This window comes from Rhincodon typus, chromosome 27, assembly GCF_021869965.1.
Source record: "Rhincodon typus isolate 14 chromosome 27, sRhiTyp1.1, whole genome shotgun sequence".
Classification (NCBI taxonomy): Eukaryota; Metazoa; Chordata; class Chondrichthyes; order Orectolobiformes; family Rhincodontidae; genus Rhincodon; species Rhincodon typus.
Window position 1 is genome coordinate 6,127,850 of NC_063358.1, and position 15,864 is coordinate 6,143,713.

Here is a 15,864-nt window from a genome sequence, read left to right on the forward strand (position 1 = left end):
ACCCGAGTCCAAAAGCTTAAACCGAATGTATGCCACCTTCTTTTTCCTGACCAGAGCCTCAATATCCCTCGTCAGCCAGTGATCCCTAAACTTGCCACTTTTCCCTTCACCCTAACAGGGACACACCATCCCTGGACTCTTGAAATCACACTTTTAAAAGCCTCCCATTTGCCAGTCGTTCCTTTTCCTTCAAAACAGACCCACCCAATCGACCGCTGCTAGATCCTGTCTAACGGCCCCAAAATTGTCCCCGCTCCAGTTTAGCGCCTCAACCTGTGGACCTGTTGTATCTTTTGCCACACCTGTGTTAAAACTAAGAGTGTTACGGTCACTGGCCCCAAAGTGCTCTCCAACTGACACTTCAGTCACTTGCCCGACCTCATTTCTCAAGAAAGTCCAGTGTTGCACCCTCCCAAGTACGGCCCTCTACATATCGATTCAGGAAACTTTCTCGGACACATTTAACAAATTCCACCCCGTCTGGGACTTTTACACCCTAGGCGGCCCAGTCAATACAGGAGAAATTAAAATCTCCAACCAACACTACTGTTATTCCTATAGGTATCTACACTCTCTCTACATATCTGCTCCTCTAATACCCGCTGGCTATTTGGGACCATCTGCTTCTTGTTTCTAAGTTGTAATCATATGGCCTTATTTGACATATTTTTAGTCATTAGACTAATATTTTTACATCTACATTAAAAATGGCAGAAGTACACTTCAAAACCATAAAATATAGGAGTACACTATTCAGCCCATTGGGTCATCCATGCCAGTGAGATCACAGCTAATCTGATAATCCTCAACTCCATTTTCCTGTCTTTTCCCCATCATCTTGATTCCCTTATTGATTAGAAATCTGTGTTAGCCTCGGATACGCTTAACAGCCCAGTCTTGACAGCCTTCTGTAGTAGGAATTCCACAGATTCACTACTGAGGGAAGAAATTCCTCTTGATCTCTATTTTAAGGTTGCAATCTCATATTTTGAGATAATGTCCTCTGGTCCTAGACTCTTCCATAAGGGGCAATAACCTCTCCACAGCTGCCCTGTCAAATCCTCTAAGAATTTTCATGTTTCAATAAGTTTGTCCCTCATTCTTCTAAACTCCAATGAGTACAGGCCGAACCTACTCAACCTCACCTCATTAAGGACAGTCCCTCCATATCTGATCAGCCGACTGAACCTTCTCTGGTTTGTCTCCAATGTCAATGTACCTTTCTACTGATAAAGGATACCAAAATAGATCACAACTGAAAAGTTTTGAACAATATAGTGCCCTGTACAGTTTTAGTAAAGCATCTCTATTTTTGTACTTAATTCCCTTTTAAATACAGTAGATAAATCTAATTATACTAGCAAAGATGGCTCAAAAGGTGTAGATTACAATTAAGCACATTCACATTCAAGTTGAGTAATACTTTTATTGGCAAAAACGGTCATTATTACCTCTATACAAAGATACGAAAACCAACTACTTAACACTCCACCAAATGAAAGTCCCAATTTAACACGCTACCATTAATCAACAAAGAAACATCACTGCTCCATACACACACCATCCACTTTGTACAAGTCCTTGTATTGTGTTTTCAGGAGGGATCATCAAGTACTGAACATTTTTGGTACAGTATGTTGGTACCAATACAAAGCTATCTCAGTTCACTTTCACAAAAAACCGAACACACTGTGTCACCCATCACAGGTTCCTCAACAGAAATGGAGGATAAGCCTGAGAATGTTTTGTAACATTCATAACTTTGTCGTAGAAATGGTCTGTTCAGCCATGCTTTACTTTTTGGTTGTTTTACGTATCAGTGCCATTCTCTGCAAGAAAGAAGCCACATGGTCATGAAAGGATTTCATTTGCAATTCTTATTTGAAAATATGAGTCTAGAACAAAGAATTTGACCTGGGCATGCAATCTAAATTGATGATATTAGAGAAAGCATAGATAAAGAATGAATTAGTCAAGCAAGACGATTGAGGCAATAAGCATTGAGGTATTTTACAGTGAAATGATAGGCATAATCTTTGCCTCATGTACTTTAGAAACATCGCAAAATATTAAGTGTAAAATTATACTCTCAAACAACAGGGGATGGGCAAAAACAGTAGTCCAACAAAATTACAGTTGTGTAAACCAATCATTTAATGAAATTTATTAATGCTCCAATCCCCACCTACCCCTAAAAGGCTAGCAGCTGCTCTACCAAAAGGAATACAAGTTAAAGTCCAGCCTTGTTTATCTCTCCGTACACATTAGATCATTACAAGGATGATGTGGGGCCAGGGTAAGGGAGGAGAAGTACAACAATGGCAGTGCCATTGAATATCAAGGGGCATTGGTGGACATGGTCATTGCATGGTAGTTCTGTAGTATGAATGTTACTTGCCACTTATCAGCCTGAACCTGGATGTTGTCCAGGTCTGGCTGCATATCAACCAAAGACTGCGTCAGTAAGAGAGCTGTTGGGAATGGTGAACATGTTTGTTGATAACTGTCCAATCGTAACAGTAGAAATAAGGATGGAAAGAAGGATGGACACTAATCTGAGGTACTCCTGCAATGATGTCTGAGACTGGGATGACTGACTTCCAGCAACCATCTTCCTTTCTGTTAGGTATGACTCCAACCTATAGAGAATCTAGCTGTAGAGCACAAGGCTTTAATACTAACTCCTGTTTGTTGTTTAATTGTCCACCACGATTTATGACTTGATGTGGAAGGGCTGCAGAACCTAGAACAATTGTGGGATTCATCTCAATGCCAAATTCCTGTTTTCTCTCCAGTCCCCTTGATGCCTTTGAATTTTTTTAAAAAAAGATATTCAGAAAGATATTCAATCTCTTTCATTACTTTACTCAATGACCTGGGCTCCATGGCCTCCACAGGTAGAGAAGCCCACAGTTTGACCACCCAAGTGAAGAAATATTTCCTAAAAAATAAAAAACCCCTCATTTCTCAAAACTGGAAAGCAAACCTGGTTAATAAATAGCCCAAGTGTCACTATGTTATCGGCTAACCATGGTTACTTGCAGAAAAGTAATACTTTCACATTGTACTAAAATATATTTTGAAGCCGCCATATTTCTAACCTGTTTATGAGCTTCTGTTGTGCAGGCCTTCTTATATGGCCTAATTTCATCTGAACCAAAACCAGGTATCCACATGTTCCACTGGCGTTCTGTGCAAAAGAAAAGTAGATACATTTCCTTACCAATTATTTAGTGTTTCTGAGAATAAGATTCTCTTATGACTCTGGTGGAAGCAGTGCACTGGAAGTCAAAACCTACTACTCCATGAGCCATACCAGAAGTGTCAATGTCTTATTCAATTACCAGAATTAATTTGTTTCTCTTTATAACTGTTAACTAGAAGAGGAGAAATTTTAGACTCAGAATCCCTAGTGTGGAAGCAGGCCATTCAGGCCATCGACTCTAAACCGACCCTCCAAAGAGTATCCTACCCATTCTTCAGTTTCTTGTTGATGACTGCACATTCCTATAATTCTGTGATCTGCAGAAAAAACTTCAGACCAGATTTCAAATTCAGATGAGAAAAAGGGTGTGCTGCTTTCACCTACAAGCTCTTGAATCCTAGAGAGACAGCATTGCATCTTTGTAAACTTCTCTAGAGACTGCCCACAGCTTCAACGTGTGCAACACCCATTACTCAGTCCAGAGACTGTTGGCAAGCAAAGGCAGAATAGATTTATTAGGGGTTTATTCGTCTGTATTCTGCACCAATAAAGAAATAAATCTTTGCATGGCACTGCTTTCCCAAGCCACTTGTGTCTTTGTCAGCAACAAATAGACCATGGTCTCCTTTGCAGTTCCAAGCAATCAAAATGATAAATGCTTTGCAGCCTAGTAATGTCAAAATGATTATTTTCCATTTCTCATAACCCATAAATATGCATTCTCAACAAAACTTTATAATAAGCAAAACCTGCACAAAAACATAAATCACTATAAATTCTGACTAAAAACTCAAAGTTCCAACAATGACCCCTGAAAATAGCAGGAGCTTCATCAGCCAATAACCCGGAGAGATTACTAACTCAGACCAATATCAGAGACAGTGTCAGAATAATAACATTTGACCACTTTTTAAAAATGTTTCATGATTTTTGAATACTGATTCTTCTCCATGTAAATTGAATCATGTTAGATGAATAAATTTTTGACCGTGATTCTGCTTATTAATTCTTAAGTGTTATAAAAGAACAAAGAAAATTACAGCACAGGAACAGGCTCTTCGGCCCTCCAAGCCTGCGCTGGTCCAGATCCTCTATCTAAACCTGTCGTCTATTTTCCAAGGATCTGTATCCCTCTGCTCCCTGCCCATTCACGTATCTGTCTAGGTACATCTTAAATGACGCTATCATGCCTGCCTCTACCACCTCCGCTGGCAACCCGTTCCAGGCACCCACCACCCTCTGCGTAAAGAATTTTCCATGCATATCTCCCTTAAACTTTTCCCCTCTCACCTTGAAATCATGATCCTAGTAATTGAGTCCCCCACTCTGGGAAAAAGCTTCTTGCTATCCACCCTGTCTATACCTCTCATGATTTTGTAGACCTCAATCAGGTCCCCCCTCAACCTCCATCTTTCTAATGTAAATAATCCTGATCTACTCAACCTCTCTTCATAGCTAGCACCCTCCATACCAGGCAACATCCTGGTGAACCCCCTCTGCACCCTCTCCAAAGCATCCACATCCTTTTGGTAATGTGGTGACCAGAACTGTATGCAGTATTCCAAATGTGGTCGAACCAAAGTCCTATACAACTGTAACATGACCTGCCAACTCTTGTACTCAATACCCCGTCTGATGAATGAAAGCATGCCGTGTGCCTCCTTGACCACTCTATCGACCTGCGTTGCCACCTTCAGGGTACAATGGACCTGAACACCCAGATCTCTGTGCATCAATTTTCCCCAGGGCTTTTCCGTTTACCGTATAGTTCGCTCATGTTATGTTATAGTTATAGCTAGCTCCAAATGGCTCATGTTATAGTTATGTTAATAATGATGCTCAGGCAGCAAAAATTGTACACAGTCTTCAAACAAGACAGTTATATTGCATCTTAAACTGCAATGTTTAAATGCCATTCATTGCAGTAAATCCACATAATGTAATGCATCATGCCACATACCAAACCATTACCTGTTTTGATCAGGATAATGCCTGACACTTCAACGAGATGCTGATCAATCATTTCCCTTTGTTTCCCTTCTATACCAGGTAACTATTTTTAATGGGTGGGGACGGCCTAGTGGTAATATCACTGGATTGTTAATCCAGAGACCCAGGTAATGTTCAGGGGATCTGGGTTTGAATTCCGCCAGGGTAGATGGTGGAATATGAATTCAATAAAAATATGGAGTTAAGAGTGTAAAGACGACCATGAATCCATTGCTGGTTGTTGGAAAAATTCATCTGGTTCATTTCCTTTAGGGAAAGAAACTGCCATACTACCAGAGATAAAACTCTTTTCACTAATTTGAGAAAGCCTCAACTCATGGTTTCTTTATAAACTGGTAAACATAATCAGATAACTTGATAAATTCACAGATGCAATGCCTTACTGTTGCAAAACACAACAGCTTATAATCAGACTCTTGCTGAGTGGTTACTAGCCTTAAATAAGCACTTATAACATAATTACTGGTGTCCTGGCCAATATTTATCCCACAATCACTACAAAATAAAAACAGATGATTATTTGGGTCATATCTCAATGGTGTTTTTGGGATTATGTGGTGTGTAAATTGGTTATTGTTTCCTACATTGTGCATATATGGAAATGGGCTGCCAGAGAAAGTGGTTGACGCAGGTACAATAGCAACTTTTAAAAAAAATTGAATAGTTACATGGATGGGAAGGGTTTGAGGGATATGGACCAAATGCAGCCAATTGGAGCTAGCAGAGTGGACACCATAGTCAGCATGGACCAGATGGGCCGAAGGGCCTGTTTCAATGCTGTATGACTATGACATTGTAACAGTGACTACAGTTACAATGTATTTAATTGGCTCGAAAAAGTGCCTTGGGATGTTGTGAGGTCATGAAAGGCACAATAGAAATGGAAGATTTCTGTCTATTTGCAATTCATAATTATGTGTTTGAGATTATTTTCAGGATAGTGTTTTATAAAATATCAAGATGACAAATGTTTATTCAAAACATACCAAGATGCAGCTGAACATCCTTTACTTCCAGTGTGTTTGACTTGCGGTGACGTGCTAGTTGACATGCGGCACTCACTACGCTTTCAATAAAATCATCAGCAATTTGCAAAAGCATCTACAGGTGGGAGACAAAAACTTTTGATTAAAATATTCTATATAACAGAAGCTGGAACCTATGATCCTTAGCTAAAGGTGTCATGCACTTTAGAGGTATATCATAAATATTACGATTCAGGGGGTTCTGCTAGAATGCTTGTCCCAGCAACATGAATTGGCTATAACGCAACTGTTGAGTAGGGAACACTATTTCTAAAACGCGAACTCCTGTTGTCTATAACGCAATTCCACCAAGTACATGTCAACATCACGGGCTTTGTCAAAGGAAGATTTTTTTTTTGATCCTTGCAGATAGTGTAAATGTTCAGAGTAAGTCATAATGAGCTCATTTGAAAAAGGTAATTAGATTATATGTCATAAACCTCAAATATAATATTGCACAGAGAACAACCACCTTATTAGGAAAATGTGAAGTCTTAGTTTGAAGAGTTTATGCTGAACACATTAAATGCAAAAAAAGTATGGTTTAAAATAATATGAAATTGTTAAAACAAGCACCTTTGTGTGTAGTATTTTTGCCCAGATTTTGTTACATATTAAGGATGTTAAGAACTTTTGAACTTGCTCACGTAAATCATTTATACCAAAAGTTGTCTGTGATACAACCTGCTCTTTCCAGCACTATTTTGAATACAATCCTACAATTAACTTCAATGTCAATGAGCTACATAGGAAAGAAAAGTCAGATTCCTCTACTTCACTTATCTGAATATCTATCCAGAAGTCTGTGTTGATAGAAAGTCAGGTCACATCAGCAATGGGCTAGGCTGTGATGCAGACGATGTTGCTGGTGAATAGATTTTATTTGACTACAAGTGTCAAGGCTCACACAAGTGACAGGTATTGTGCCAATACTTATAGGAGAGTGGTGAAGAAGAATTTTGTGTGATATATTTTGGTGGTCTGCCCCTAACTCCGCTTTTCCCATAGGCCCCGTTATTTCTATAATGCAATGGGCTAGGCTGTGATGCATTAGGGTGGACAAGTTCCCAGGTCCGGATGGGATCTATCCCAGGTTAGAGGGAAATCTTTGCAGCATCCTTGAGCACAGGTGAGGTCTCGGAGGACTGGAGAATTGCTAATGTTGTCCCCTTGTTTAAGGAGGGTAGCAAGGATAATCCAGGTAATTATAGACCGGTGAGCCTGACGTCAGTGGTGGGGAAGCTGCTGGAGAAGATACTGAGGGATAGGATCTATTTACATTTGGAAGAAAATGGGCTTATTAGTGATAGGCAGCATGGTTCTGTGCAGGGAAGGTCATGTCTTATCAACTTGATAAAATTCTTTGAGGAAGTGACAAAGTTGATAGATGAGGGAAGGGCTGTCGATGTCATATACATGGACTTCAGTAAGGCGTTTGATAAGATTCCCCATGGTAGGCTGATGGAGAAAGTGAAGTCGCATAGAGTCCAGGGTGTACTAGCTAGATGGATAGAGAACTGGCTGGGCAACAGGAGACAGAGAGTTGTAGTGGAAGGGAGTTTCTCAAAACGGAGGAAAACTGTGACCAGTGGTGTTCCACAGGGATCCATGTTGGGACCACTGTTGTTTGTGATATACATAAATGATCTGGAGGAAGGTATAGATGGTCTGATTAGCAAGTTTGCAGATGACACGAAGATTGTCGGAGTAGCAGATAGTGAAGGGGACTGATGGAGAATGCAGCAGAATATAGATAGATTGGAGAGTTGGGCGGAGAAATAGCAGATGGAGTTCAATCCAGGCAAATGCGAGGTGATGCATTTTGGAAGATCCAATTCAAGAGCAAACTATACACCCTGGGGAAAATTGATGCACAGAGATCTGGGTGTTCAGGTCAATTGTACCCTGAAGGTGGCAATGCAGGTCGATAGAGTGGTCAAGGAGGCATACGGCATGCTTTCATTCATCATAAGGGGTATTGAGTACAAGAGTTGGCAGGTCATGTTACAGTTGTATAGGACTTTGGTTTGACCACATTTGGAATACTGCGTAACAGTTCTGGTCGCCACATTACCAGAAGGATGTGGATGCTTTGGAGAGGGTGCAGAGGGGGCCCACCAGGATGTTGCCTGGTATGGAGAGCGCTAGCTATGAAGAGAGGTTGAGTAGGTCAGGATTATTTACATTAGAAAGACGGAGGTTGAGGGGGGACCTGATTGAGGTCTATAAAATCATGAGGGGTATAGACATGGTGGATAGCAAGAAGCTTTTTCCCCCCAGGGTGGGGGACTCAATTACGAGGGTCATGATTTCAAGGTGAGAGGGGAAAAGTTTAAGGGAGATATGCGTGGAAAGTTCTTTATGCAGAGGGTGGTGGTGCCTGGAATGGGTTGCCAGCAGAGGTGGTAGAAGCAGGCACGATAGTGTCATTTAAGATGTATCTAGACAGATACATGAATGGGCAGGGGGCAGAGGGATACAGATCCTTGGAAAATAGGCGACAGGTTTAGATAGAGGATCTGGATCAGCGCAGGCTTGGAGGGCCGAAGGGTCTGTTCCTGTGCTGTAATTTTCTTTGTTCTTTGTTGTGCTGGAATGCAACTATCGCATTATAGCAGAACCCCCTTATTACCCTCTGAGCTATTGCTCGTGTCCAAATCAAACACGGTACACAAGGAAACCATTATCACGTATGAATCAGATTGTTTTTGATGTATATCTAAAGTCACAAAGTGCTGGAGAAACTCAGGAGGTCTGGCAGCATCTGTGGACAAAAAAAAAAAATTTAGTTTCGAGTACAATATGACTTCTTCGGAACTGCCAAATACTTGAAGGACATACAAGCATGCATGGTCTATACGATGTGGAGGTTACAAGGAGAGGGAGGGGTGAAGCTTTGAAGAGATTGGAACAAAGATTTTAAGTTTAAATTAATATTTTAAAATGTGGGTGTTGATCAGCAAACACAGACAATGGATTAGACAGACCTGGTGCAGATTAGAATCCAAGCAAAAGTGTCAAGGTTTTGCAGGGTGAAAGTTCCAAGGCTGCCAGAGAGCATTAAAATAGTTGGATTAGAAACATAATACAGCAGATGCTGGAAATCTGAAAGAGAGAAAATTCTGGATAAACTCAGGTTTGGCAGCACCTGGGGAAAACAGTTAATGTTTCTAGTCCAATAGAACAAGAAATATTTGTTCTCTGTCTCTCCACAAATGTTGCCAAACCTGCTGAATTTCTCCAACAGTTTCTCTTTTTATTGGAGTGGTTGGGTATAGAGGTATTAAAAGTATGGACAACACTTTCAGGATCAGGGAAATTTAAGGAAGGGCAGAGAGAGGTAACAACAGAGGTGTAATTTGGTAGTCTCTGATGGCATAAGCAGACTTAACTTTTATATAATAGTCATTTCATCTAAAAATGAAAGATGAGAGGACTGTACACTAATTCTCAGCACAACTAAACTTATAATGTACAGGTGAGAGGCTGGAAAAGCACAGCAGGTCTGACAGCATCCAACGAGCTGGAAAGTCAACGTTTCAGGCCGAAACCGTCAGAATCTGTAACACGAGGTTTACGGGTCAAGCCTTACCTAATTATCACCGAGTCTTAAAAGTATTGAGTTCTGAAGAAGAGTCACAATGGAATCAAAACATTAACTGTTTCTCTACCCATCGAAGCCACGAGACCTGCTGAGTCTCTCCAGCATTCTTGATGTTTGTTTCAAACTTCCAGCATTCACAGTATTTTGCTTTTATTTAAATCCAGGTCCATTTCAATAAACTCAGAAGTACAAACAACTGGCAAAGCATAGACATGCAGCTCATAGCCTGCCTAAACAGCTCTTAATCCAAATCTGCTCCCACAACATTTTGTGGAACACACCCCAACTATATACAGCAAGCTAGAGTTCAAATTTCACAGTTCTTTGTCAAACAAAATGCATAACAGCTTGGAATGCATAATAGATTCCAGATCCGTGCCCATTCTTACCTCATTCTATCTTAAATGACTAACTTCAAACAAAACTAGCTGGCTTTACTTTGTAGGACAGCTCCCCCTAGAAATTCAGCCCCTTTAAAACAGTATTATAACTACATTCCAGACAGGACTAAGTTGAATTTTGATGCTGTTAAATATAAAGAAAGAATTTCTGCAAGCTTGTTACACATCTAAAGGTTTATGTAAATAAACAGGCCCTTTCAAGCACCTTGAGATATTTCATTATGTTAAAGCTGCTACATACACGCAGTTTGTCATTGCTGGGTAGATTTCTGATCGGACAAGTTTTATGAAAGAATTGGATTTGAAAAAAATAACTTGGTCTCTAGAAGGAGAATACCCCTTGGCATCTTAAGCCTTCTCCACCATTCAATAAGACAATGACCTTCCACCTCAAGCTGTTGGAGACAATCCCGAGGGACAGGATTTACAAGGACTGAATAGGCATAGTCCACATGGCTTTGTGCGTGGGAAATCATGTCTCACTAACTTGGTTGAGTGTTTTGAAGGAGTAACGAAGAAGATTGATGAGGGCAGAACAGTGGATGTGATCTATATGGACTTCAGTAAGGCGTTCGGCAAAGTTCCTCATGGTATACTGGTTAGCAAGGTTAGATCACATGGAATACAGGGAGAACTACCTACTTGGATACAGAACTGGCTCAAAGGTAGAAGTCAGAGGGTGGTGGTGGAAAGTTGATTTTCAGACTGGAGGCCCGTGACCAGCAGTGTGCCACAAGGATCGGTGCTGGGTCCACTGCTTTTTGTCATTTTATTTAAATGATTTCGATGTGAACATAGGAGGTATGGTTTGTAAGTTTGCAGATGGCACTAAAATTGGAGGCGCAGTGGACAGCAAAGGTGGTTACCTCAGAGTACAACAGAACCTTGGTCAGATGGGCCAATGGGCCTAGGAGCGGCAGATGGAGTTTAATTTAGATAAATGTGAGGTGCTGCATTTCAGAAAGGTAAATCAGGGCAGGACTATTACACTTAATGGTAAGGTCCTGGGGAGTGTTGCTGAACAAAGACCATGGAGTGCAGATTCATAGCTATTTGAAAGTGAAGTCACAGGTAGACAGGATAGTGAAGGCGGAGTTTGGTATGCTTGCCTTTATTGGTCAGTGCTTTGAGTATAGGAGTTGGGGGTCATGTTGCGGCTGTACAGGACATTGGTTAGACCAATTTTGGAGTATTGCATGCAGTTCTGGTCTCCCTGCTACAGGAAGGATGTTGTGAAACTAGTAAGGGCTCAAAAAAGATTTACGAGGATGTTGCTGGAGTTAGAAGGTTTGAGCTATAGGGAGAGGCTGAATAGACTGGGGCTATTTCCCCTGGAACATCAGAGGCTGAGAGGTAACCTTATAGAGGTTTATAAAATCATGAAGGGCATGGATAGGGTAAATAGGGAAGATCTTTTCCCTGGGGTGGGGGGAGTCCAAAAACTAGAGGGCACAGGTTTAAGGGAAGAGGGAAAAGATATACAAGGGACCTAAGGGGCAACTTTTCCATGCAGACAGTGGTGCGTGTATGGAATGAGCTGCCAGAAGAAGTGGCGGAAGCTGGCACAATTACAACATTTAAAAGGCATATGGATGGATATACGAACAGGAAGAGTTTAGAGGGATATGGACCAAATGCTGGCAAAAAGGACTAATTTATATAGGATATCTAGTTGGCATGGACAATTGGACCAAAGGGTCTGTTTCTGTGCTGTATATCTCTGATTCTACTGTAGCCCCTCCATGTCACTGTCCTTATCAAGAGGGAGACTTTCCCTTGCCAGTTTACCGTCAATGATCTTAGCACATCAAGTTGCTGGAAACAAGAAATGGAGATGGAGATGGAGGTGGAGGTGGAGGAGATGGAGATGGAGATGTCACTATGCATCTCCTTAGCAAATCAAACTACAGCATTGTGAAATATAGAGAGAATGGACTGAAAAGGAAGAGTAAATCAGAGTGGCGAATTCAATACACAATGTGCTGGAGAAACTAGAGGTCTGGCAGCATCTCTAAGAGAGAAACAGTTAATATTTCAAGTCCAGTGATCCTTAACAGCCTCTACATTGCAAAGGCTGAGTGCCAGCTCTCAGACACCTCTTCCTATCTTACCCGGACCATGACGCCACCATCGAACACCAGGCTATTCTGTCCACAACGGTCATTAAACTCATTTCATCGAGTGATTTCCCCCTGGCCACTGCCTCCAGGCTCATAATCACCACCCCCCTCCCCAGCCTCCTTCGCAACATCCACAAACAGGACTGCCCAGGTAGACCCACCGTTTCTGCCTGCTCCTGCCCTACAGATCTCATCCTTTCCTACCTCAACTCTTTTTTCTCCCCTTGCTCAGTCTCTATCCCCTTACATTTACAATTCTTCTAATGCTTTACATCAGTTTCGGAACTTCCACTTTGTGGGCTCCAGCTGCCTCCACTTTGCCATGGATGTGCAGTCCCTTTACATGTCCATCCCCCATCAGGATGGTCTCAGGGCTCTCCATGCTTCTTAGAAAAAAGGCCCAGAACTGTCCCTATTCAACACCACCATCTCCCACCTGGCCTAGCTCATCCTCACTTTGAACAACTTATCTTAACTCCTCCCACTTTCAGTCAAAGGGTGGCCTTGGGTATCCACATAGGCCTAGCTAAGCTTGGTCATTTTTCTCATTCATTGGAGATACACTCATTTCCAGCAGGGGTTTCTGGATAGTCCACAAATGGAGGCTAATGGTCTTTCTGGCTGCATTAGCTAAGAACACAGCCTTGGACCTGCTTGGTCTATATGGCTCAACACAACAAAATGCATTGAATAGGGGTTCAAGTACATAGTTCTTTGAAGTTTGCATCACATATAGACAGGCTGGTTAATATGGCATTTAGCATGCTTCCCTTCTTCGCTCAGACTTTTGAGTATAGGAGTTTGAATGCTATGTTGGGGTTGTAAAGGACGTTGACGAGACATCTTCTGGAGTACTGTGTCCAGTTCTGGCCTCCCTGCTATAGGATGGATACTAAGCTGGAGACTGTTCAGAAGAGATTTACCAAGATGTTGCCAGGAATGGAGGATGAGAATTGTAAGGAGAGGCTGGGACTTTTTTTTTTTAAAAATACACCGGCGCATAGAAGGTTGAGAGGTGACGTTATCGAGGTTTATAAAATAATGAGAAGTACAGATAAGACGAATAGCAGGTGTCTTTTCCCTAGGGAGGGAATTTCAAGACTGGGGCATATTTTTAAGGTGACAGGAGAAAGATTTTAAAAAAAAAAAAGACATCCGCAGCTTTTTTTTTTAAAGCAGAGTGGTTTGGTGTGTGGAATGAACTTCCAGAGGAAGTGGCAGGTGGAGGTACAATTACAACATTTAAAAGACATTTAGATAAGTACATGAACAAGAAATGTTCAGAGGGATATGGGCCAAGTGCAGGCAGGTGGGACTAGTTTAGTTTGGGATTATGGTCAGCATGGACCAATTGGACTGAAGGGTCTGTTTCTGTGCCATATGACTCCATGGCTATGATGCTATAAATGAGCTGGTGAATTAACTTTTCTGCTCCCAATAACATTTGTACAGTTTATATTGTCTATCACCAGCTCCCCACACCTTCCCCCTCCACCCCACACAATGGGTAACCCAAGGAGATGGTGTGAAGAAAAGCATTGGCATCCTAAAGATCTGCCCAAGTAACAGTATTCTAAATTCTAAAGGAGATTTTCAAAATAACATACTTTTCTGATATAAATAGTACCGAGGTGTGACTTAATATTTCTGCATAAGAAACTTACCTCTTCAACATCTTCATCAAGTTGCTCATTTGGATCAATTTCTCGCACCAGGTCCTGTAGTTTCTTCTTGCTTAAAACCTAAACAATACAGTTAAAGATGCAGAAATTTTGCAATGTGAAACTCATGGGTTTGGGGCTTTGGACAAAAATTGAAATTACAGATATTCCTTTAAAACAAATGAATGAATTTGAACAGTAAAGTAAAATTTGTTCTATGGTACAACTCATTTTAGCTTAACTCTTATTCAATTGCCTTTCTCTGCTTAATTCATTCTATTTGCTACCAAGTAATCATGAACATCATGGACATATTGACATAATGTATCTGTTAATGAATGGTTCAATCAAATTAAAGCCTGTGCCAAGAGTCAAATGCCATGTTTGATTTTTCACAAAATATCAATCCAAGTTCCAACACAATAGTGAAAATAAAACTCTTTGCCCAATTTGCTGTGTGTGAGGCGCATGTTAATTAAAAAAAACAAAAAAACAGATTCTGCATCCAAAAAGATGACTTTCCCATTTGTCATTCATGGGCACTAGGGTTTCTGGCAAGGTACACATTCCTTGCTCATCTTTAATTGTCCTCAAGGAGGTTGCATTGCATAGCCTTCTTGAACCACTGTAATCCATTTGGTGTTGCTGCGCTCAGCATTGCTCGAGAGGAAATTCCAGATTTTAACAATGAAGGAATTATTATTGTTCTGAATGAGGAAGGGAAAGTGTAAGTAGTGTCATTTCTACATTTGTCTCTGAGTGGTGGAGACTTTGAATTTGGAAAGCGATTTAGGAGGTGGTTGCCTGGTGAGCTGCAGAAGTACATTTTGTAAATGGTACATTCTGTTACGCAGTATGCCCGTGGTTGAGTAAATGAATACTTCAGGTGACTGTTGGAGCTGCACTCATCCAGGCAAGTGGGAAGTACCCCTCTTGACTTGTAACTTGGGACAGAGGTCAGGGTTTGGGCTGTTGGATATCGTTCAGATTTTGACATAAATGGACACAGACTGCTTCTGTATCTCAGGAGACATGACTGCTGCTTAACATTGTGCTGTGTTGATCTCAACATCTGACCTTATGATGGAGCTAAGTTAATTGATGAAGCAGCTGAAGATGTTTGGGTCTGGTAAACTGCTCTAAGGAACTCCTACAGCAATGTCCTAGCATTAAGACTGATCGGCAACTACCACACCATCTGCTTTTGCGTTTGCTATGACTCCAACTAGCTGATTCTTATCAAATTTTAAGAGATTATTTAATGCCTCTCTGTCAAATGCTGCCTTCATAGCAATGGCAGTCATTCTCACCTGATCTCTAGAATTCAGCTCTGTCCACATTCGCACCAAGTCGATAATGATGGCTGGTGCCAAGTAGCCCAGGTAGAAAGTTATTTCAGTCATTCATGTGTATCTACAGCTCAGAAGTGCCACTTCTAACACTTCTGATGATAATATCATCACTTTTTCTGAAACAGCACGGATGCGATGGTAACTGGTTGGATGGAATTTGTCCTGGTTTTCACATTGCTGGGTGAATTTTTTCTGTATTCATTGGATGAGGGCGTGGATGGCTAGGCCAACATTTATTGCCCACCCCTAGCAGCCCAGAGGACATTGCTGTGGGTCTGGAGTCATTTGCAGGCCAGACCAGGTAAGGATAGCTGATTTCCTTCTCTAAAAGACATTAGTGAACTACATGTAACAAGGTGTAGAGCTGGATGAACACAGCAGGCCAAGCAGCATCAGAGGAGCAGGAAAGGTGACGTTTCTTCAGAAGGGTCTAGGCCCGAAACTTCAGCCTTCCTGCTCCTCTGACACTGCTTGGCCTGCTGTGTT

General features: G+C 41.4%; 1 protein-coding gene across 1 annotated transcript in view; it reads right to left on the reverse strand.

Moving 5' to 3' along the window:
- Positions 1 to 1,406: 1,406 nt before the first annotated feature.
- The window catches only part of taf12 (TAF12 RNA polymerase II, TATA box binding protein (TBP)-associated factor), a 43,343-nt gene continuing 28,885 nt past the window's right edge, over positions 1,407 to 15,864 (reverse strand). The window contains exons 5-9 of the mRNA XM_048612917.1: positions 15,337 to 15,341; positions 14,030 to 14,107; positions 6,202 to 6,316; positions 3,102 to 3,190; positions 1,407 to 1,829 (exon numbers count right to left, since the gene is read on the reverse strand). Coding sequence (XP_048468874.1) covers positions 1,794 to 1,829; positions 3,102 to 3,190; positions 6,202 to 6,316; positions 14,030 to 14,107; positions 15,337 to 15,341 — 323 coding nt within the window. The 3' untranslated portion in view covers positions 1,407 to 1,793. The remainder of the gene's footprint in view (positions 1,830 to 3,101; positions 3,191 to 6,201; positions 6,317 to 14,029; positions 14,108 to 15,336; positions 15,342 to 15,864) is intronic.